The sequence below is a fragment of the Phacochoerus africanus genome, chromosome 1 (genome assembly GCF_016906955.1).
Source record: "Phacochoerus africanus isolate WHEZ1 chromosome 1, ROS_Pafr_v1, whole genome shotgun sequence".
NCBI lineage: Eukaryota > Metazoa > Chordata > Mammalia > Artiodactyla > Suidae > Phacochoerus > Phacochoerus africanus.
This window is the reverse complement of record NC_062544.1, coordinates 16,543,380-16,565,342: the sequence shown is the minus strand read 5'-3', so window position 1 is coordinate 16,565,342 and position 21,963 is coordinate 16,543,380. Positions and strand designations below refer to the sequence as shown.

Here is a 21,963-nt window from a genome sequence, read left to right as displayed (position 1 = left end):
GGGATTGAATCGGAGCTGTAGCCACTGGCCTACACCAGAGCCACAGCAACTCGGGATCCGAGCCATGTCTGCGACCCACACCACAGCTCATGGCAACGCCAGATCCTTAACCCTCTGAGCAAGGCCAGGGATCGAACCTGCAACCTCATGGTTCCTAGTCGGATTCGTTAACCACTTTGCCACGATGGGAACTCCTGGTCCAAGAGTTTTTAAATCAATTCTTTGTTCTCAAATAATTTTGAGCAGCCATAGCCCACCAAATCATCCATGCATGTATTTATTTATTTGTTTGTTTGTTTGTTTGTTTATTGTCTTTTTGCCTTTTCTAGGGCCACTCCCAGGGCATATGGAGGTTCCCAGGCTAGGGTCTAATCTGAGCTGTAGCTGCCGGCCTACACCAGAGCCACAGCAATGCGGGATCTGAGCTGTGTCTGCGACCTACACCATAGCTCACAGCAACACTGGATCCTTAACCCACTGAGCAAGGCCAGGGATCAAACCAGCAACCTCATGGTTCCTAGTTGTATTCATTAACCACTGAGCCACAATGGGAACTCCCATTTATGTATTTATTCAACTAATCTTATTAAGCATCCTCATGAACCTAGGGCTATGTTAAATGCTCTATACATTAATTGCATATTTTATATCCTTTTAATCTTCACAACTCTATGAGATGTTGTTACCCGTTTTACAGATGAGGAAATTGAGGCACAGGTAGGAAGGTCTGGAGTCCATTTTCTGCACAAACTTATGACCAAGAGGCCAGAAATCAAGGCCAGTAAATCCAGCCACACTCCAGACAGAGCCCCTTGGATGCCCTCAGGCATCTCATACTCAGCAGGTCCAAGGAACTGCTTCCTCCTCCCAGCCCCCGCTCCCCTCCTCCTGCAGCCCAGTCAGAAATCAGCCGTCTGCCCTGCCCCTCACTCCCAGATCTAATCAATCACCCTAGCCCTCCTAATCTTTGGAAACTCTACCAAACCAGCCTCCAGGCATCTACCCCCAGCCCAGCACGTCCTTCTTCCAGAGTCAAGCTTTCTAAATGCAAATCTTCATGACACACTTAATATCCTGTAGTGGTTCCCCACTGTCTTGAGGATAAAGTTCACACTCCAGCCACTTCCTGAATCTCCAGTTCCATCAGGCTTCTCCCAGAGCTAAAGCTCTGGCCTCAGCTGTTGGTGGAATTGTAGCTCTCTTATGCCTCTGGGCCTCTGCCTGGGCTGCTCCCAGCTCCTCTTTACCTGACCAAGGTCTAACTGGCCTGTAAGTCTCAGCTTGGACTTCTCTGTCCCCTAGGACTGCTGATGCCATGACCTATGCTCATCCATACCCTATTGGAATTGCCACTTGTCTTTCCTGTCCCCCAGGTAGAATGGAAGCTGTACAAGCCGGAATCCCATTGGTCTTATAAGCAAGGGCCCAGCAGACACAGCAGGCACTGAATATTATATTTGCGTCCGAGTGAATGACTAGATGAACAAGTGGAAGGATCTGTCTGGATGCCAAGCAGAGAGGTAGGCACATTTACACACTTGTCCTGGAGCAGGGGATCCTAACATCCATGCAGTGGAGTTGCCCCAGAGCTTTGCCCCAGAGCTTTGGCAATGGAGTAGGATAAATGGGTTTGCATTCCAATTCTGACAGTATTTCTGTGTGTGTGTGACATTAGGTGGGTTCCTTGGCCTCACTTGGGCTTTTCACTTGTAAAATCAGACAATAATATCATCTTCGAGTGCTTTAAATAAAAAGCATGACGAAGTGAAGGGCCCTGCAGACAATGTTTATCAAATGGTGGTTTTGTTTATTTGTGCTGCTCGGCAAGATGGCCTGAAGACAAAGACGGGGGTTTGGCAATCAGTCAGTCTGGGTCCAAATACTGGCTCTTCCATGTATTAGCTGTGTGATTTGGGGCAGATTACTCAACCACTCTGAGCTTCAGCTTGGGTATAACAGTACTTACCTCTCAGGGTTGCTGTGAGAATAAGATGATATTTGTTGAGCAATGAGCTCAGTGTCCTAATAATGGTTTGCTGTGTTTTTAGGCCTACTTCCTATAACACACTTGAGTCCTGCGGTACAGCGTGATAGGCAGGAATCCTGGGTCCTCTATGAGTGACTCAGAGACAGAGTCCACCTCTCTGCTGTTCAGTTTTCCCACCAGTACAAAGGGTCAGCTCAACTGGCTCCTTCCAGCTCTGAAATGCCGTGATTCTGAGTTCTGCCTGGTTTCCTCCGTCCCTGACACTACCTGGTAGGCTCTCCAAGGAAACCCACCTTCCAAGGAAACAGGAGAGACCCCTTTTCTGTCTCTCCTACTCTGCTCCCTTGGACTTAGCAAAGCTGCCTTACTCCATTACTCACTCCTCTGGGGCCTCTGTGCTTCCTGCTTCCAGTGGGTGCTAATGGGTTAATCAGAGGCACCAGTGGAAGCCACAGGAACTCAGTGTTAATAGCTTGCTAATGGGTCGCCCCATCTGCCCTCCCTGTAACACTATGCCTTCACCCTGATGAAAGGCACTCAGGGATTTTCTCTTGGCTCCAATCTGCTGGTTTCTGACATCTTAAAAGGCAGAAGGCTGGGGAGGGAAGGAGGAAGACTGGTAGAAGTGGGGACAGGGTGGGAGAGGCTCTGGGCCAGCAGTCAGGACATCTGGGTCCCATCCCAGCTCTGCCACTGACCTGCCGTGTGAGCTTGCACAAATCCATTCCCCTCTCTAGGCCTCCGTTTGCTCATTGGTGATGGGAGGCGGGTTGGGCTGTAAAGGCTTCACTGGAGCTAACACTCTGGAGTCAAGTCCTGTCACTTTTTTTCTTTTTTTTTGCTGGGCCATGGCATATGGAACTTCTGAGGCCAGGGGTCGAATCCATGCCAGCAGAGTAGTGACTCAAGCTGCTGCAGGGACATCACCAGATCCTTAACCCTCTGTGCTGCAAGAGAGCTCCAAGTCCTGTCATTTTTGCAGCTGAGGGGTGAAAGTCCTTTCAGCATTATTCAATGTCCAAAAATTATGGAGCACTTATGATGTGCCAGTCTGTGCCCAGCACAGAGTGAGGCACATTTACTCTATTTACAACATGGGAGCAAGGAGGGAGGCCTCCACACTTACTGAGGACCCCCGTGTGCCAGGCTGAGGGCACGGAGGAAATTCAGGTAGCTTCAGATCTGTCAGTCCTTTTGGTTTTCTTTTCTTTTTTTTTTCTTTTTTTGTCTTTTGTCATTTTAGGGGCACACCGGCGGCGGCGGCACATGGAGGTTCCCAGGCTAGGGGTCTAATTGGAGCTGCAGCTGCCGGCCTATTCCACAGCCACAGAACACGGTATCCTTAACCCACTGATCAAGGCCAGGGATCAAACCCGCAACCTCATGGTTCCTAGTTGGATTCGTTTCTGCTGTGCCACGATGGGCACTCCCTTTTTGGTTTTCTGACTATGCCATGGTGTTTCACCTCCTGGCCTTCGCACAAGCCATCCCCCCTGCCTGGAATAGTCTCACCTCCCCTGCTCTTTGCTTGTCTAACTCAATTCTTTTTTTCAGGCCTCACCTTCCTTCATTTATTCACTCATTCATTCAACCCATGCTTAATAAAGCACTTATCATGTGCTGGGTTGTGCCGAGGGTTTAGGATCCAGGAATGAATAAGACACACTCTGTTCCCCTCCCCTTTCAGATTTTTTTAAAAAATTACTTTTATTGATGTATAGTTGACTCACAATATTATGTTAATTTCTGCTGTACAACAAAGTGACTCAGTTATATATACATATATATATATATATACATATATATATTTGCTTTTTAGAGCTGCACTTGCAGTATATGGAAGTTCCCAGGCTAGGGGTCAAATTGGAGCTGAAGCTTTGACTTACACCACAGCTGATGGCCACACCGGCTCCCTGACCCACTGAGCGAGGCCAGGGATCTAACTGGCATCCTCATGGATACTAGGCAGATTAGTTTCCTCTGAGCCATAATGGGAACTCCAATATATATATATTTCATATTCTTTTCCATTACGGTTTATCACCTTTTCAGATTCTTGTGGGAGGAGATGGTCAATTAAACAATTTCAGCCAAAAAAATAAAATAATCTGGGAATTCCCACAACTGCAGCAGCTCAGATCACAGTGGAGACACAGGTTCAGTCCCTGACTTGGTGCAGTGGGCTAAAGGATATAGCATGGGTGTTCCCACTGCAGCTCATCAAGTTAAGAACCCAACACTGTCTCTGTGACGATGTGGGTTTGATCCCTGGCCTTGATCAGTGGGTTAAGGATCCTGCATTGCCACAAGCTGCAGCACAGATCACAGATGTAGCTTGGATCCAGTGTCGATGTAGCTGTGGTGTAGGCCAGCAGCTGCAGCTCTGATTCAACCCCTCACCTAGAAACTTCCATATGTCGCAAGTGTGGTTATAAACAAGAAAAAGGAAAGGAAAAAAAATTAACAATTCATTATTTAAAAAAAAAAAAGGAAGAAAGAAAGAAAAAGATCTGTTATTGCCACAGTGGTGGCTTGGATTCAGTCCCTGGCCCGGGAACTTCCTAATGCTGTGTGTGCAGCCATAAAAAAATTAAATTAAATACTCTGAGTTGAACATAGGGGGATAGAAACAGGCTGTGACAGGAGAGGCAACTGCATGTGCATAGCTCGGAGGCAGGAAAGAAAATGGCTCTTTGGAAGAGCAGAAAGGTCAGTGTAGCTGGAGCACGGGGAGGGAGGGAGGCTGGAGAAAGGGACTGGAGCATGTCAGCCCAGAGGTCCTTCCTCGGGATACCGGGCCCCTCCCCCAGGCTGGGTGGGTGCTCCCTCTCCCCCTCCCCATCCTAGCAGTTGTCACACTGTGTCATCATCACCTGCTCATTTCTCTGACTCCCCACCCAAACCGTAAGTCCCTAAAGACGGAGACCACCAGTGCTAAATGCTGTTCTTGAATGATGGCATAAAGCGAAGTACACGACAGCCACAGAGCTGCCTCATCTCAGTAAACAGCACCACCGTTCATCCAGCCCCTCAAAGAAAAACCTGAGGAATCATCACAGAGGCCTGACTCAATTTTCTCCTCCTGGGCCTCTGGGAAAAGGCCTGTTTCCTCTGCCTCTCAGACCATCCTGTACCCGCCATGGCATCTGCAATTAGGCCTGTGTCCAGGCTACGCATCCTTGCTGCTCTGGCCTGTCTAGGTCTCCCAGTACATCTCCTATGCTTTCTGTTTTGCTCTTCTAGCCACGCTGGCCCCTCCCTCTTCTTTTTTGGTTTCTTACATATTCCAATGTTTATGCCTGCCTCAGAACCTTCCCATGTGCTCTTCCCTCTACCTAAAAAGCTATTTCCCCAGATTTTCACTTGGCTGTGCTCTCATCCCAACTCTACTCCAGTATCACCTCCTTGGAGGGGTCCACAGGCCTACCCTCACCCCACCCCCCATGGCTCCTGGCCATCACTCACCATCCTGTGACCTGTTAGCTCTCCTGCTCTTTCCTGTTTGTCTGCTCAGTTAGGTGTTTTCTGTCAGTCTTCCCTCTCTCCAAGGTAGGCTATGTGAGAGCAGGGATCTTATCTGCCTGGCTCTGAAGCTGTAGCCCCTGAACCTGGCACGTGGTAGGCCCTCAGTTACTTGTTGAATGAGAGCATTCCTGGATCTCTTTTATCTGCCAGGCCCTGTCCTAAAAACTTTACATGTGTTATCTGACAATCTCACAGCAGTAACCACGAGAAAGAAGCTGCAGCCTAGAGAGGTGATGTGACATGCTCAAGGTCATGTAGCCAGGAAGCGATGGAGCCTGAATTCAAACCAGTCTGCCCCTCAAGACCACACTAGAATTACAATGAAGTGGTGATCCTCAGAGTAAACCCTCATGTTGCAGGAATGAATGAATGAACAAATTACAGACACCTGGACTCAGTGGCATGGCTGAATGACAATGTTTCCAGCTTTAAGACGTTCACTGCCTTTATTTTCTTGGGTCTCTGTTTTTGGAATGGAGAGAGAACAGAGCGCTCTCATCAAATGAAGGACCGTTGCGTGCCAGGTACGGTACCCGGTGGCCCTTGGGGTTATCTGCTCTGGACAGAGTGGCTGCCATGTCAGTCTGGGCAGAGGGGTGACCCCAGGGAGAATCTTGGTAGCTGGGGGCTCTCCCGGGGGCAGCTCTGCTATCTTGTGAGAGCCATGGCTCTGGCTGGCTGCCCACCAGCCTGCCAGCCAGAGCTCCCTAGCTCATCAATCACGCCGCTGTGCTCTGCCTGGCTGGATCTCAGAGGAAGACAAGTCAGTGAAGATGGAACAGGCCGCAGGCTGAGGAGGGAGTGGGGAAGACACTGTGGGGTGGGGGGTGGGGGCAGAGGCCCCAAGAGACAGCTGAGGACTAGATCAATCCCCTCTGCTAAGGAGGGTCGATCAGGGGAGGAGGCAGGGGCAGGGTTCCCACTGGAAAAGCAGTGGGGTGAGCAGGGAGGTGGAGAAGAGGGCCGGTATGGGCGGGGGTGGTGCCCGCAGCAGTGGAAATCCAGTCTCCCCTGGTGCCCCGCCTGCCTCCAGCAGCCCCAGGGAGCGGACAGACAGCTCTGGGAAGGCGGGCAGCCTATGGCGGCTGATTGACGGCAGGCTCAGCTGCTCTCCAGCACTGCTGTGGCTCCCCGTGGCCCGGCTTCCCGGCACCCACTGTGTCCCCATCCCGGAGAAGCTGGGGCCTCTCGTCTTCATCCTCCCCTCTCCTTCCTCAGATTGAGCCTCTTGAGATTGGAATTGCGCTGTCTCCCTGGAGAGGCTCTGTGGAAAGTCAGGATGTCTGCGCCGAAGGCTCCTTGGAGATCTTTGAGTCCAGAGAGGCAAATCCACAGGCTCTTGTTTTTGTTTTGCTTTTCAGTCTACACATGGAAAAAAAAAAAAAAGCCAGTTGCCAGTGTTAAAACAGGAATGGATTGCACATGAAAATCTGATTTCTGGATTCTATTTAAAAATCTAACAATCTGGCAACGCTGAGCAGGCTTTCCCAGGGCTGAGCCCACCACGCCCACTTCTCCCCTCTGTGTTACTGATCAGGCCCCTGTGGGCTGTGAGTTCCCACTCCTCCCCTGTTCCCCTACTCCTCATGGGGGAAGGTGGGGCCCACGGGGGGCAGGGAGCGAAAGCAGGTTCCCAGGGGCTAGCCCTGGTCCAGAGAGGCCTCCTGGTTTCATATCCCAGGGCTGCCTTTTGTGAGGGGTGATCTTGGGCAGTAACCAAAGAACCCCTCAGAGCTTCAGTTTTCCCGTCTATGAAACGGAGATGACTACAGTGAACTTGTGAGAAATAAATGAGATACTGCACATTTTACATTTAGCACCATCCCTGTATGGTTACAAGGAAGATATTGCTAATTTTGAATAGGTAATATATGTGATGTATGTTCATAATGTGTGTTCTAGGAAGTGCCCTTGTAGCACAGTGGGTTAGGGATCCAGCATTGATGCAGCTGTGGCTCAGGTTGCAACTACAGCATGGGTTCGATCCCTGGCCTGGGAACTTCCACATGCCATAAGAGCAGCCAAGAAAAAAATACACACACACACACACACACACACACACACACACACACACACAATGTGGTGTAGTTAATATTCACACCCATGCACACACACACAACTACCCCCAAACTCAGGGGCTTGAAATAACAGTGTGTTATTGTCTCTTGCAATGTTTTATTGTCTCTTCTATGTGCTGATTTGGTTCACATGGGTGCTTCTCGCCTGGGGTCTCTGAAGTTGTGGTCACATGGCAGCTGAGGGTGCAATCATCTGAATGCTCGACTGGGGCTGAACTTCCAAGAGAACTCATGTTAGCTGGAGCTGGAGCTCAGGTGGTTCTGTGGACCGCAGCGCCCATACAGGGCCCCTCCAAGTGGCTTGGACTTCTCCCAGCAGTGGCTGGAGAATGAGAGGAAAGTGTTCCAGATGTAGCTGCATCACTTTTTATTTATTTATTTATTTATTTTTATTTTATTTTATTTTATTTTTTTGCTTTTTAGGGCCACACCTGTGGCATATGGAGGTTCCCAGGCTAGGGGTCTAATGGGAGCTACAGCCACCGGTCTACACCACAGCCACAGCAATGCGTGATCCGAGCCACATCTGTGACTTACACCACAGCTCATGACAATGCCAGATCATTAACTCACTGAGCGAGGCCAGGGATCAAACCTACAACATCATGGTTACTAGTCAGATTTGTTTCTGCTGCACCACAATGGGAACTCCTGGATGACCTTTTATGACCTAGCCTTGAAAGTCACACAGTATCACTTCCACCATTCTTCACAGTCTAAGCAGATACAAACCGGCTCATATGGAACAGGATGAGACATAGACCCCACCCCTCAAAGAATTTGGGGGCTGTGGGTGTTTTTTGCTTTGTTTTGTTTTGTTTTTGGCTGTACCCAATCCAGGGATTGAACCTGCACCACAGCAGTGACCTGGGCCATAGCGGTGACAATCCTGAATGGATCCTTAACCCACGAGGCCACCAGGGAACTCCAGGGGGCCATTATTTCAAAACCATCGCAATATATGGGTAAACTGAAAAATAAGTCTCCCTTCTGCCCCATCCATCAGGACTGAATTACCCTCCCTAGCAGCACCCACTGCTAATCAGTTCCCTGTATATCTTCCCAGAGAGCCCACACATACACAGGCCTGACACTCGTATTTACACAGACAACCTTACTGTGTACCCTGGTTATCCAAACACTGTTCGAGTTCAGTAGCAAAATGGGTTCAGGTAGCCTCTAGATGAACTGTTGGACTCTTGCCATTTGCCGCCGGAAATGAAATACAGGAGTCCCAGTTTCTAATAATGTGGCATCTCTTGCTTTGAATCCCTGCTCTCTGAGTCCAGAAACCAAATGGATTTGGATAGCAAGAGGTGCTTGTATAAATATAGGAAAACATGTCTTCCCTGCCCCTCCCCCAGACGTGAGCACACTGGACACACAGTTCTGTCCCTTGAATGTTTCACTTGACAGTCTGTCTTGAAGATCAGCCCGTTTCAGCTCATGTAGACATTTCATTCCTTATAGGTGCACAGAACATTCCATTGTTCAGGGACACCATTATTTGCTTAATCAAATCATCTCTGATGGGCTACATTTTCCCCCTAGTATTCTGAGAATTGTAACCCACCCTGCAGGGAATAGCCTTGTCCAGAAAGCTTTATGCCCTTGAGTAAGATTATCTCTATGATAAATCTCTAGAGGCAGAATTCTGGTCAAAGAGAAGGGCTCCCACGACCATCTCTACTCTGTCTGGCAGGACAAGCTCAGACTCCATGTCTCTTGTGCTCTGGCCTGGACCTTCTGCTCTTGCTCATGCTGTCATCTGTGGGATCCTGCCTGCTTCCAGGGCAGCAGGTGGCAGATGCTTCCCAGCTACTCACTGATGTTATACGATGGGGTCTGCAGGGATGAGGGGAGTGAGGGGACTCTGCAGAGACAGAGATGATGGTCTTTGCAAAAGGAGGGTGTGGGACACCTCACCCCATTTATTTGCCTTCTAATTTGCAGCAGCAGCTGCATCTGTTTCTCTCAGATCCAAAAGCAGTTGCTGGGAAGATTCAGGCTGCTCTCACTCCCTTTAAAGAGAAAAACGATGCTTGCTTCTTCTGGCAGATCTGTGGAGAGCCATCTGTAGAAGCTTCCAGATATGCAAAGACTAACAGGAGGAGGCACCATCAGGAGCCCCACTAGCCCCCTGCTCTGCTCTGCTCCTCAGTGTCATAGGGCACCCGTAACTGGTGGTTTCTACTCCTGTACTGGATACATCACTGAACCAGGAGTCAGGGACCTAAATTCTTGTCCCCACAATTGCCATTTATGGGCACAGTTGCCCTTATGTGCCTGCATTTTGATGACGAGGCTGTATGGCACGGTGGATATGCAAGTCATTTACTGTTTGTTCTCAGCCCCATTCCCTGTCCTTCCCTTGCTGGGCTCACATCTGGGGGCTGAATTACATTTCCCAGGCTCCCCTGCCCGCTGGCTTCCTAGTAAATTCAGCCAATGGAAGGTACTGATGAATTAGAGCCGAGGCTGGGGAGAAGTGGCGATGTACCCCCCCACACTACCACTTTTGCAGCTTCTGGCAGTGGCTACAGAGAATGGCCCCTTCTTGCAGTGTCCCAGCTCCTACCAGCTGGCCAAGGCGCTTCTTGGGCTTCAGTGACACCCACTCCTCCCTTCATCCCTTCATCTCTGGAGAAATGGTTCATCTACAGTTGTTCATCTTCCCTCAGTTTTCGAGCCCCTTTCTAACCATGTGCCTGTATTACGTTCCTTCTCTTTTTTTTTTTTTTGTCTTTTTGCTATTTCTTGGGCCGTTCCCCAGGCATACGGAGGTTCCCAGGCTAGGGGTCGAATCGGAGCTGTAGCCACCAGCCTACACCAGAGCCACGGCAACGTGGGATCTGGGCTGCGTCTGCAACCTACACCACAGCTCACGGCAACGCCGGATCCTTAAGCCACTGAGCAAGAGCAGGGATGGAACCCGCAACCTTATGGTTCCTAGTCAGATTCGTTAACCACTGCGCCACGACGGGAACTCCACGTTCCTTCTCTTAAACTCTGACATCAGTGTTTCTTTCCTGCCTGAACCTCTACGGATGCAGACTGAGGTTGGAATACCTGGATTCAAATCCTAGCTCTACCCCTTACTAGTTTTTGAGACTCTGGGCAAGTTATCAAACTTTCTATGCCTCAGTTTCTTCATCTGTAAAGTGAAATAATAATAGTACCTATCTCCTTGACTTACTGTGGATGTCAATTAGACTAATAGTTTGTAAAGTGGTTAAAATGGTGCCTGGAATATGTCAAGCATATGATGAATCCTATGTTTATAATTAATTTTTTTTTTCTCAATTATTCCTCACAGCTTCTCTGAGAAACAGGAGCTGTTCTGGTTCCACTTTTATAGGCAAGGAAACAGAAGCCCAGAAAAATAAAGTAATGGAGTCACACGATTATAGTAACAGGATTCAGACCAGGACTCCAGTGTCTGGCCGTTCTACCAGGCAGCCAATCCACATCACTCTTGGTAGGCAGGCTGAGGACCTTGGCAGGGCTGCTGCAGCTCCCATGCTAACTGGTGGGCCCTGGGTGTTTGGCCTGTCTGTCACTATATCCTTCACCCCAGCCCCTTCTTGCACATGGGAAGCCAACACAGCCAGCAGCCTGCTCCCCAGGCCAGAAGGAAAGGAGCGAGACTGGGTACTGAGAGAGAAAGGGGTGATGGTGAAGGAGCTTAAGACCATTTTTGCCCTCTTCATTGTGGTGACAGTTCACTGTGCCTCTTCCTATGCAGGCAGATACTGTGCTCAGTAAGAGTGTAGGAGCTGCATGTAAGGGAAACCCAAGTTCCCTTGTGGCCCAACATGTTAAGGATCTGGTGTTGTCAGTGCTTCAGCTCAGGTTGCTGCTGTGGTGCAGATTTGATCCCTGGCCCAGGAACTTCCACATGCTGTGAGTGCAGCCAAAAAGAAAAAGAAAAGAAAAGAAAAAAAACAAAACAAAAAACTAGATTGGCTTAAGAAAAATGCAAATGAATTTGTTCTTCAAACTGGGAAGTTTAGGAATAGATTTGACTTCAAGAAATGCGTGGTGATGTCCTCCTCCCCCTTCTCCTCCTCCTCCTCCTCATCTTGGCCCTATTCCCTTCTAAGAAGGGACTTTGGGAGTTCCTGTCCTGGCTCAGCAGTAATGAACCCAACTATTAATCCATGAGGATGCAGGTTTGATCCCTGGCCTCGCTCAGTGGGTTAAGGTTCTGGTGTTGCTGTGAGCTGTAGTGTAGTTTCCAGACTACACTTCCATATCTTAGGCTTGCGGCCCTAAAAATAAAATAATAATAATAATAATAAGGTGATTTCATTTGTAGGTAGATGGGCTTTCTGCAAATTCATATTCTCCAAGCATGGTAAGACCAGAGAGGAGAGATCAACACTCTAGCTGGCCTGCTGGAGTCTTGAGTCCACCCTAGGGACCAACCACTGTTTCTATGAAGGGGATAGCATGAATGGCTGGGTCCCATCCTTGTGGCCTGGAAGAGGTCAAGGCTCTGTGACTGAAAGTCTCAACAGAGCACATGGAATGCTGTAGATCCCTGAAGAAAGGGGTGCTATGCAGACAATATAAAAAGAAAGAGTAGGAGTTCCCATTGTGGCGCAGTTGTTAACGAATCTGACTAGGAACCATGAGGTTGCGGGTTCGATCCCTGGCCTCACCCAGTGGGTTAAGGATCTAGCATTGCCAGGAGCTGTGGTGTAGGTCATAGACGTGGCTCAGATCCCGCGTTGCTGTGGCTCTGGCGTTGGCCGGTGGCTACAGCTCTGATTAGACCCCTAGCCTGGGAACCTCCGTATGCCGCGGGAGCGGCCATAGAAAAGGCAAAAAGACAAAGAAAAAAAAAAGAAAGAAAGAGTAAGGGAATGAATTCATGACTGTGCCACCAGATATGTATCACTTTATTGAATCTTTGCTATTACTAGCTTCATTTTGCAGAGGAGGAGACAGACACAGAGGGGCTGAGGAAGAAGGCCGTGCTTGATGGCCCAGCTAGGACTGGAACCCAGGTTGCCTGACTCCAAAAGTCCTACCTTTACCCATAATAGCTCCCATCCTCACAGGCCCTGCAGAGCTGGATGACACACATGGGGAAGGGAGGAAATGGGGGGTGGGAGAGGATAGGGAAGATGAGGCTCTAGGCTCTGCCTTCCGTCATTTCCAGTGGGGAGATCCAACTGTCCTCTGTGGCCTCCAGGGCTTTGTTGCACATCCTTGACCTGAGACCCTGGCTGGGCAGCCTCCAGTTTGTTTGTCTTTTCCTCTGTGGCTGTGAGTCAGGCTTTGCCCTGACTGCAGGTTTGGAGCTGAGCTGTCTTGCTCTCTGAGCATTTGTACACACAGGAAGCAGTCCTCATCAAAGGTAGCTTGTCAGACAGGTCCTGTTCCCCGATGGGCATCCCCTGCCCTTCTTCCCCACTCCGGCTCTACCCCAGCCTGTCCCGCTGACAGGCCTCAGCTGCCTCCATCCCCCGGAGTCTGCATTTCATGCTGCTCCTTTTGCCTGCCTGGAAAGCATTTCCTCTACCCTCTATCCGGCTTCTCATCCTGTGGAATGCATCTCAGAGGTCACTTCCTTCAGGAAGCTTCTATGACATGCCTGCCACTCTCCCTAGTCTGTGTTTTTTTCTAGCATAGCAGCCGTCACATTCTGAGGAAATCTGTCTTACTGGTCTGCTTTCCTCACTAAATTCGAAGACCTCTGAGGATAAGAACTTCATTTCTGGGAGTTCCCGTTGTGGCACATTGGAATCAAAACTGACTAGGAACCATGAGGTTGCAGGTTCAATCCCTGGCCTCTCTCAGTAGGTTGAGGATCCAACATTGCCGTGAGCTGTGGTGTAGGTCGCAGATGTGGCTAGGATCCCAAGTTGCTGTGGCTGTGGTGTAGTTCCAATTCAACCCCCAGCCTGGGAACCTCCATGTGCTGTGAGTGTGGCCCCAAAAAGCAGAAAGAAAAAAAAAAAAAAAGGAACAACAAAAAAAAGAACTTCATTTCTGAACAGTTGTTACTCCAAAAATATGTGTGGAATTAGCAAATGAATGAATAAAGGGCATCATTGGGACCTGCAGCATTCCCTTTTGCAGGTGTAGGCACTGACCAGAGGCTATCTAGGATGTATGTGAGGGGCACAGGTAGGGCAGGAATGCAACCAGGATCCTTGAGCTTCTTGGGAAAACTCCTCTAGTTTCAGGCAACCAAGGCAGGATTTCAGAGGCCCAGGATATTGCTAGCTTCTCTACATGCTAAAATAAAGTAGACAAGGTCGAATTTACTCCTTAGGCCAATCACAGTGTAAATCATAAATTTACTGTGTAATTACATAATATCATTATATAATCTCATGTGGACTGCTGGAGTCCTGGAAGCTGTTGTCAGATTTTTTGTTTATACAAATGATATAAGAGAAGTTGCCACTGTGGCGCAACGGGACGGGCAGGGTCTCTGCAGCACCAGGAGGCAGGTTCCATCACTGGCCTGGCACAGTGGGTTAAAGGATCTGGCGGCACCACAGCTGCAGTGTAGGTCACAACTGCAGCTCAGATCTGCTCCCTGGTCCATATGCCACAGGACGGCCAAATAAATAAATACATAACATACATCAATGATGTAAGAGAGGAAGAACTTTACTTCTACCCTCTTACATTATGTAATTGGGGGCCTGCAGATTAAACCAACAGTCAGATTAGTTAGAAAAAAAGTAGATTTAATCACATAACACACAGGAGTATACAGAAAAATGTGACTTAAAGAGGTGGTTAGGGAGTTCCTGTCGTGGCTCAGTGGTTAATGAATCCGACCAGGAACCATGAGGTTTCGGGTTTGATCCCTGGCCTTGCTCAGTGGGTTAAGGATCTGGCATTGCTGTGGCTCTGGCGTAGGCCAGTGGCTACAGCTCCAAGTGGACCCCTAGCCTGGGAACCTCCATATGCCACGGGAGCAGCCCAGGAAATGGCAAAAAGACAAAAAAAAAAAAAGGTGGTTAGAATTTGGGGTTTTTATACCATTTTAATAAGGGAAGGAGAGGAGGGAGAAGGGCACTTACAGGAAAACAAATGATTATGAGGAAAGAGAAATGGGCCTTTAGGAGGCTAGATGGGAGATAGGACATCTTTATGACAATGTCCATTTAGGCAGCTAACTCTAGTCTCTAGTCAATCTTCCCTTTAGGACAAGTGAATTCTTTTCTTTTTTTCTTTTCTTTCTTTTCTTTTTTTTTTTTTTTTTGTCTTTCATCTTTTTTTTTAGGGCTGCACCCATGACATATGGAGGTTCCCAGGCTAGGGGATGAATTGGATCCAAGCTGCGTCTGCGACCTACACTACTCCTCACGGCAGTGGTGGATCCTTAACCCACTGAGGAAGGCTGGTGATCAAACTCTCGTCCTCATGGACACTAGTCAGGTTCCTTAAGCACTGTGCCATGGCGGGAACTCCAGGACAAGTGAATTCTTTTCAGAAGCTATGCTTTTAGGCAAATTAGGAACTCAAATGCTTCCTGCTCAAAATAACTTTTTTTTTTTTTGGTCTTTTTAACTATTTCTTTGGGCCGCTCCCTCGGCATATGGAGGTTCCCAGGCTAGGGGTCCAATCGGAGCTGTAGCCACCAGCCTACGCCAGAGCCACAGCAACGCGGGATCTGAGCCACGTCTGCAACCTACACCACAGCTCATGGCAACGCCAGATCGTCAACCCACTGAGCAAGGGCAGGGACCGAACCCGCAACCTCATGGTTCCTAGTCGGATTCGTTAACCACTGCGCCACGACGGGAACTCCTCAAAATAACTTTTATGCCACAGGGGCATATTCTTGACTTTTCCCTGAAAAGTACAGGGCTTTTAATACTTCATCAGTGAAAGATGGGTCCAGGGGCTTAAACCATTTTGTCAAGTCCCTACCTTGTATATACATCAAAGCATCAATCCATCTGGTCCCTTCGCTCCCTCTCTAGTTCTCTCCCTCTTCTCCATGCTGTCTTCTTTTGTGGTGGCTTCGTCTCAAGCCCCTCCCATGTCATGGCCAGATGGTCTCCAGCCCCTCCAGATGTGCAGTAAGCTGATTGCTGGTAATGTCTCTTTTCCAGAGAGTTCCAGCAAAATTTCCTGGGTTGGGTCTCAGTGGACCCCGCAGAAATTGGCTGATCAGCCAGGCCAGGCCTGGCACATACACCCACCCTGGAACCAGGCAGGTAGAAAGGCCAGGTCAATCTTACCCAATGTGCATGGACTGAGTGGAGAAAGGGTAGTATCCAAAAGGATTACTAGGGTGCTGCTGACAGAAGGAGAGAAGTGGATTCTAGGCAAGGGAAACCACAGATGTCCTCTCTACAGAGAGAACTCTACAGTAGGAGAGAAGCTGAGTCATAGTCCTGGATTCACAGAGTTTCAGAAGATCAGTGCTGAAAGGCCCCTTAAAAGTGGATTCCTGCAACCCTTTTGTGACAACTGTTTGCCTGGTGCCCCCAGGGTGCCACCCTGTGCCTGGCTGATGACGCCTGGGCCCAGGGAGCCTGAGAGGTTGGGGGGAAGTGCCCCCCTGGTGTTCTTCCTCCCAGCTTACTGCTCTTCTGCTGGAAGATTCTGGGTCACAGCTGCCCCCCAGGGGCCTTGTTTATGCTCCTTCCCAATGTGCTCTGGGCTCTGGCCATCTGCCAGTCTGGCGGTCAGCCATGCGGACCATGGGCTATAAACTCCCTCCTTGACACAGAGGCCCAGTTGGAAAGCTATCCAGGGCTCCTCGGGAGCTAGAAGCAAGCTGGGGAGCAGGCAGCAATCCAGCCCGAGGCCAAGGCCTGAGGCCCTCCTCTGGCCTAAGATGCTGAGTCCCCCCTCCTCTCCCTTCCTCCACCAGTCCTGAGAGCCAGGGCACCACCTCTTCAACCACAAAGTGAAGCATCCTGTTCAGACCTGCTGAGACACTCCTGAGGCCTGGGGCCATTATGTTTCTCCCAAGTGAGAACTGAAAGCAAGAGGAAAGGATGGTTTACTAAACACAGCCTCACAGCCTGGAAAGGCTGGGTCTTCCCCTCCCCCTTCCCCCTCCCCTCTGCTGAACCAGCAGAGGTTCAGAGGCTCATTAGAGGCCAAACCAGGTCTCAGAGATTCCCCTGCGGCTCCTGCCATCCTTCCTTCCTTCCTGTCCTCCTCCTCCCTTCACTTCTTCCTCCATGTTCCAGGAGAAGGGAAGCTTTAAAAACACCAGCTCCATGCCGCGGGAGCGGCCCAAGAAATAGCAACAACAACAACAACAACAAAAGACAAAAAAAAAAAAAAAAAACACCAGCTCCAGAGATTGCAAACTGGCGGATCACAGTTCAGAACATGTTGTATTTGGCCCTCCCACTGTTTAAGAAAAGTTTGAGCCAACATTTAAAAAATTGGGAGATTTCACATAAAAATTCATGTGTCTAGCTTCTTTAGAAAGCTCATAAGTCCTGCAAACATCAGGCCTGTCTGTCCACATTGGTGGTGCTGAGTGTCAGATCCCCTGGTAGACAGAGCTGGCATCTCACAGCTGCCCCTGCAGACAGGTTGTCCCCTTTTGTCCCCTCCACTGAGACTAAGTACCCATTGCCATTTTCTTCACCACTGGCAGTTTTGTCTTTATTGCTTTAGATAGTTTGCCTCTATCTAATGAGAGTGGCATGTTTTAAGGAAATCAGAAGAGAATCTTCTTCTTTGTAGAGGAAACGAATATTCCTAGATAGTTCTGTCATTAGCCTAGCCCCAGTGACACTTGAGTTTGCAACCTCAATCTAATCAACCCCCTCATTCTGCAGAAGGACTAACCTGGGCCCAGAAAGATGTAGACCAGGGTCTGACCAAGGGTGCATAGCGAGCCAGTGGAAAGGTATTTGCACCTGCACTTCTTGGATGTAGAGGGGGTTTTAGGACCCTCCATCTACACCTGCTCTCAGTAGGGATAAAGACATACTTTCTGAAGCATTCTGGCCCTTATGTCTGCTTCTCTTGCTTCAGGAGGGAGGCTCTGCAGAGGAAACAAGCAGTTGGATGAGAGGCCTGGGCTCCCTGCCTATAAAAACCCTTCTAGGGAGTTCCCTGGTGGCTTAGAAGTTAAGGCTTTTGCATTGCCACTGTGTAGCACAGGTTTGATCCCTGACCTGGGAACTTCCGCATGCCGCAGGCCTGGCCAAAAAAAAAAAAGAAAGACAATTCAGGTAATATAAACACTTCAAGAAGCAGGCAGTCTCTTTTCCCAAGTGTCCAAACACTGCAAAATAGGGCAGAAGACAGAAAGGTTTTCTAAGATAAAAATAAGGAACAAGGATGGACTTTCTGTTGTGGCTCAGCAGTAACAAATCTGACTGGTATCCATGAGGACACAGGTTAGATCCCTGGCCTTGCTCAGTGGGTTAAGGATCCAGCATTGCTGTGGCTGTGGCCAGCAGCTACAGCCCCAATTTGACCCCTAACCTGGGAACATCCATATGTCACAGGTCCGGTGCCCACCTCCAAAAAAAAGGGGGAACAAAGAGGAGAAAAATAGATAAAGAAAAAAATAACAGGAAATAAGTATAGAGACAAGAGTTAGCTTGGCTTCTGGGGATTGGCTGTACTGTTTACCTGGTCAGGCAGAGCATTTACAGGGACTTGAAAATATCTAAGTTTTGGTTTGCTAACTTGGCACCCCAGCAGGAGTGGCTCCATTGTGGTCCTAGAAATGTTATTTCAACAGTATGTTTTGCTGAGTGTTGGGTGATTGATCTCATTTAACCACAGGATAACTTTGTATCATTATCATTATCATCCTATTTCACAGATAAGGAAACTAAGACCCAGAGAAGCAATAAACAGGAACACAGATTGAGCAAAGGGCTTGCCTGCTGTGCATAGAGCGGGTACTATGGCACTGGCATTTGAGAAAGAAAAGAGCTTTATTGTGAGGTCGGTCAGCAAGGAGGCTGGAAATACAGCTCAAATCTGTCTCGCCATTTGGGAGTCACCATACTTTTGACTTAGGGGAGGAGGGCTGGTACTCAGAAGCCCTGGTGGGAGGGAGATGGTGGTTCTGATGGGAGGGAGATGGAACTTGGCCACGTATGGTAAGGTGTGAGAATGAGGCTTCCGGCCCACGTCTTCCCGGACGACAGACCTGTCCTTTCTGAAAGGGTTCCGGCGTTCAGGTTCCAGCCGTGCCCCACTTCTTTGGTTCCGTGAAGCAGTGGGAGGTAGCGGGAGTTTTGTTCCGGGTGTTGAGGTCAAAATTGTCTCCTTGGCGCTGCTTTGCATGCTTTGGCTGCAGGGTTTGCGGGGGTATTTTTCCTGTGCTTTCTGATAAACCCCTTGGTGTCTTGTTAGAACCAGGAGGATAGGGTCAGATTGGGGCTGGTTTAACAATGACAAGGTCACACAGGAGGTAAGGGATGGACCTAGGTTTGGACCTAGAGCCGGTGTATTTCATTCCTAAGCTGTGGTTCAACACAGTGGTTTCTAAGCACCCATAGCGCCAACATACTGCTCGGTGCACCAGGACTCAGAGCTTTAAAAAGCTCATCCTGCTCTGGGTTCTTTTATTCTCTCCACTCAGTCTTACCCTCCTCAGATCCATCTTCTTCCCACCTCAGCCCTCAGAACTCCAGTGCCTTTCCTGGGTTACCTGGGCACTGAGTTCCAGCAACAGAGGTTCTGGTACACAAAGCCTTCCTTTTACTTACCCTCTTTTTCTGGGCCTTGGAGATAGGAACTACTTCTGGTCCACACAGCTATAAGTAGGCTGACGGCTTTTCAACGGTTACTGAAATAGTTTACCTTCGGTGCCCTATGGTGATTTGAAGAAACGAGGCTGGATCGAATCCCAGAGTGACTCAGGAGTGCCACTTATTCCACGAACATTTACTAAGGCCATTAATGTGCCAAACACAGTCCTAGCTGCTGGTTGAGAGTGGGTCAGAGTTCCTTTCTGCTGGAGGAAGGGGGAAGAATACAACTAACAAGTACACACATAAACAATTTCAGGGGAGGAGAAATGTCAGGGAGACAATAACAGCAGGCGAGAGTTGGAGCGTGAAGAGACCCGCTGGTGCAGAGTGCCCTCCCAGAGGAGGGGCAGCCAAGTTTCCCTCCAGTCAGCTGCCAGAAGTTGAAACTCTGTCTTGGCCTTCTTTCCTTAGAAGATCTCCAATAGAAGGGTAGTATTATCCTTACTGTACTGAGGAGGAATGAGGCCTCTAGAAGTTAAAGAACTTGCTTGAGGATAAGCAATGGGATCCTGCTGTGTAGCCCTGGGAACTATGTCTGGTCATGTGTGATGGAGCATGATAATGTGAGTAAAAAGAGTATATACGTGTATATGTGACTGGGTCACCTTGCTGTGCAGCAGAAAATTGACAGAACACTATAAATCAGCTATAATGGAAAAAATAAAAATCATTTTATATATATATATATAAAGAACTTGCTCCAAGTTGGACAGTTTGGCAGAAATTATCACAACCTTGTAAATTACTTATATGTCAATAAAACTTTAGAGAAATAAATAATTTGCAGAGTTTAGAAGTGGGCAGCTAGGATTTTACCACAGTCCTTGCTCTCCAAGTCTGTTTACTTCTCTGGCATTGTGCTGGCTTTGCTGTAAAATGATTGGGCTAGACTAAGACTCCTAAGATTCTTTCCCCAAAAATCATATACATATAAATAATGTACTGGGAGTTCCCATTGTGGCTCCGCAGGTACAAACTCAGCTAAGATCCGTGAGGACATGGGTTTGATCCCTGGCCTCACTCAGTGTGTTAGGGATCTAGCGTTGCTGTGAGCTGTGGTGTAGGTTGCAGATGCAGCTCAGATCCCGAGTTGCTGTGGCTATGGCATAGGCTGGCAGCTGCAGCTCTGATTCAACCCCTAGCCTGGGAAATTCCATATGCTGCAGGTGCAGCCCTAAAAAAAAAAAAAAAAAGGAATGTACCAAGGCAAGCTGAGGGCAACTGATGCCTCCAGGAGCAGGTGCTCTGGCTATTTTCTCTCTCCACAAGGAATAAAATAGTAATTATGAAAGAAAAGCTAGGAGGGTTAGACTAACTTATATTCTGCCTGCCCACTGGGTTTTAGAGAAAGCATATCATATTTAGCAGCTGCTGGTACAGGTCAGCAGTCAAGATACCAAAAGCAAATGCACCCAGGCCCAGAAATTCCTGCCTTTTGAAGACAAAGGACAGGTTCTTAGGCAGTTATGGGGAAGGGCTCACCCAGGTGGACGTCCCCCACACCCCCAACTCCTGTTCTGCAAGGGTGTGGAGCCCCCTTCTCGAGAACGACAGCCTGGTCGTTTCAGGCTCATCTGATGTGCGGCTTTGGCCTCCCAGAGCTTCCCCTCCAACTCTGCAGCAGAGTCTCACTCCAGTGTCATCTCAGCTGTGACCAGTCCCTGAGGCAGTCGCAGAGTTAGCCAACTTGCTTGCTTCTGCTCCCCTAGCTCTTGGTTTCTCCCTTTGTTAAAGCAGTAATAGGGGAAAAAATGATGACAATGGGTATTTGGCCGTATGCTAAGAGGCTTTATAAGGTGTCTCATTTAATCTTTTTGTTGTGATGGTGGTAGAACATATGTAGCATAAAATTGAATATCAACCTTTTTTTTTTTTCTTTTTAGGGCCGTGCCTGTGGCATATGGAAGTTCCCAGGCTAGGGGTCGAATCCAAGCTGCAGCTGCCAGCCTACTCCACAGCCACAGGAATGACAGATCCAAGCCACATCTGCAGTAAACACTGTGGCTTGTGGCGATGCTGGATCCTTAACCCACTGAGCAAGGCCAGGGATCGAACCTGAATCCTCACAGATGCTAGGTGGATTCTTAACCTGCTGAGCCCCAATGGGTACTACAGACTGTCAACCAATTTTAAGCATGCAGTTCAGAGGCATTAAGTATATTCACATTGTTGTGCAACCACCCCCCAGTAACTACAGTTCTACTTTCTGTCTCTATGAATTTGCCTATGCTAGATATCTCATATGAGTAGAATCACAAAATACTTGTCCTTTTGTGTCGGGCTTATTTCACTTATTATGACATCTTCAGGTTCATGTTGTAGCATGTATGAAATTTTATTTACTCATGTATGAATAATGTTCTCTTGCATGTATGGACCACATTTTATTTATTCATCATCCATTGATGGATATCAGGTTGCTCCTACCTTTTTGCTAATGTGAATAATACTGCTATGAACATGAGTATTCAAATATCTGTTTAGGTCCATGCTTTCAGTTCTTTTGGGTATATACCCTGTCAATTGAAAGAAAACACCATATAAAAGTTGTGAGTTAAGGGGTTTTTTTTGTTTTTTTTTTTTTAGGGCCACACCTGTGGCATATGGAGGTTCCCAGCCTAGGGGTCAAATTGGAGCTGTAGCCACTGCC

General features: G+C 48.5%; 1 protein-coding gene across 1 annotated transcript in view; it reads left to right on the top strand.

Annotated features, from left to right (window-relative positions):
* The window catches only part of PWWP2A (PWWP domain containing 2A), a 113,142-nt gene that overhangs the window by 5,345 nt on the left and 85,834 nt on the right, over positions 1-21,963 (top strand). The window contains exon 2 of the mRNA XM_047780369.1: positions 1,374-1,520. Coding sequence (XP_047636325.1) covers positions 1,480-1,520 — 41 coding nt within the window. The 5' untranslated portion in view covers positions 1,374-1,479. The remainder of the gene's footprint in view (positions 1-1,373; positions 1,521-21,963) is intronic.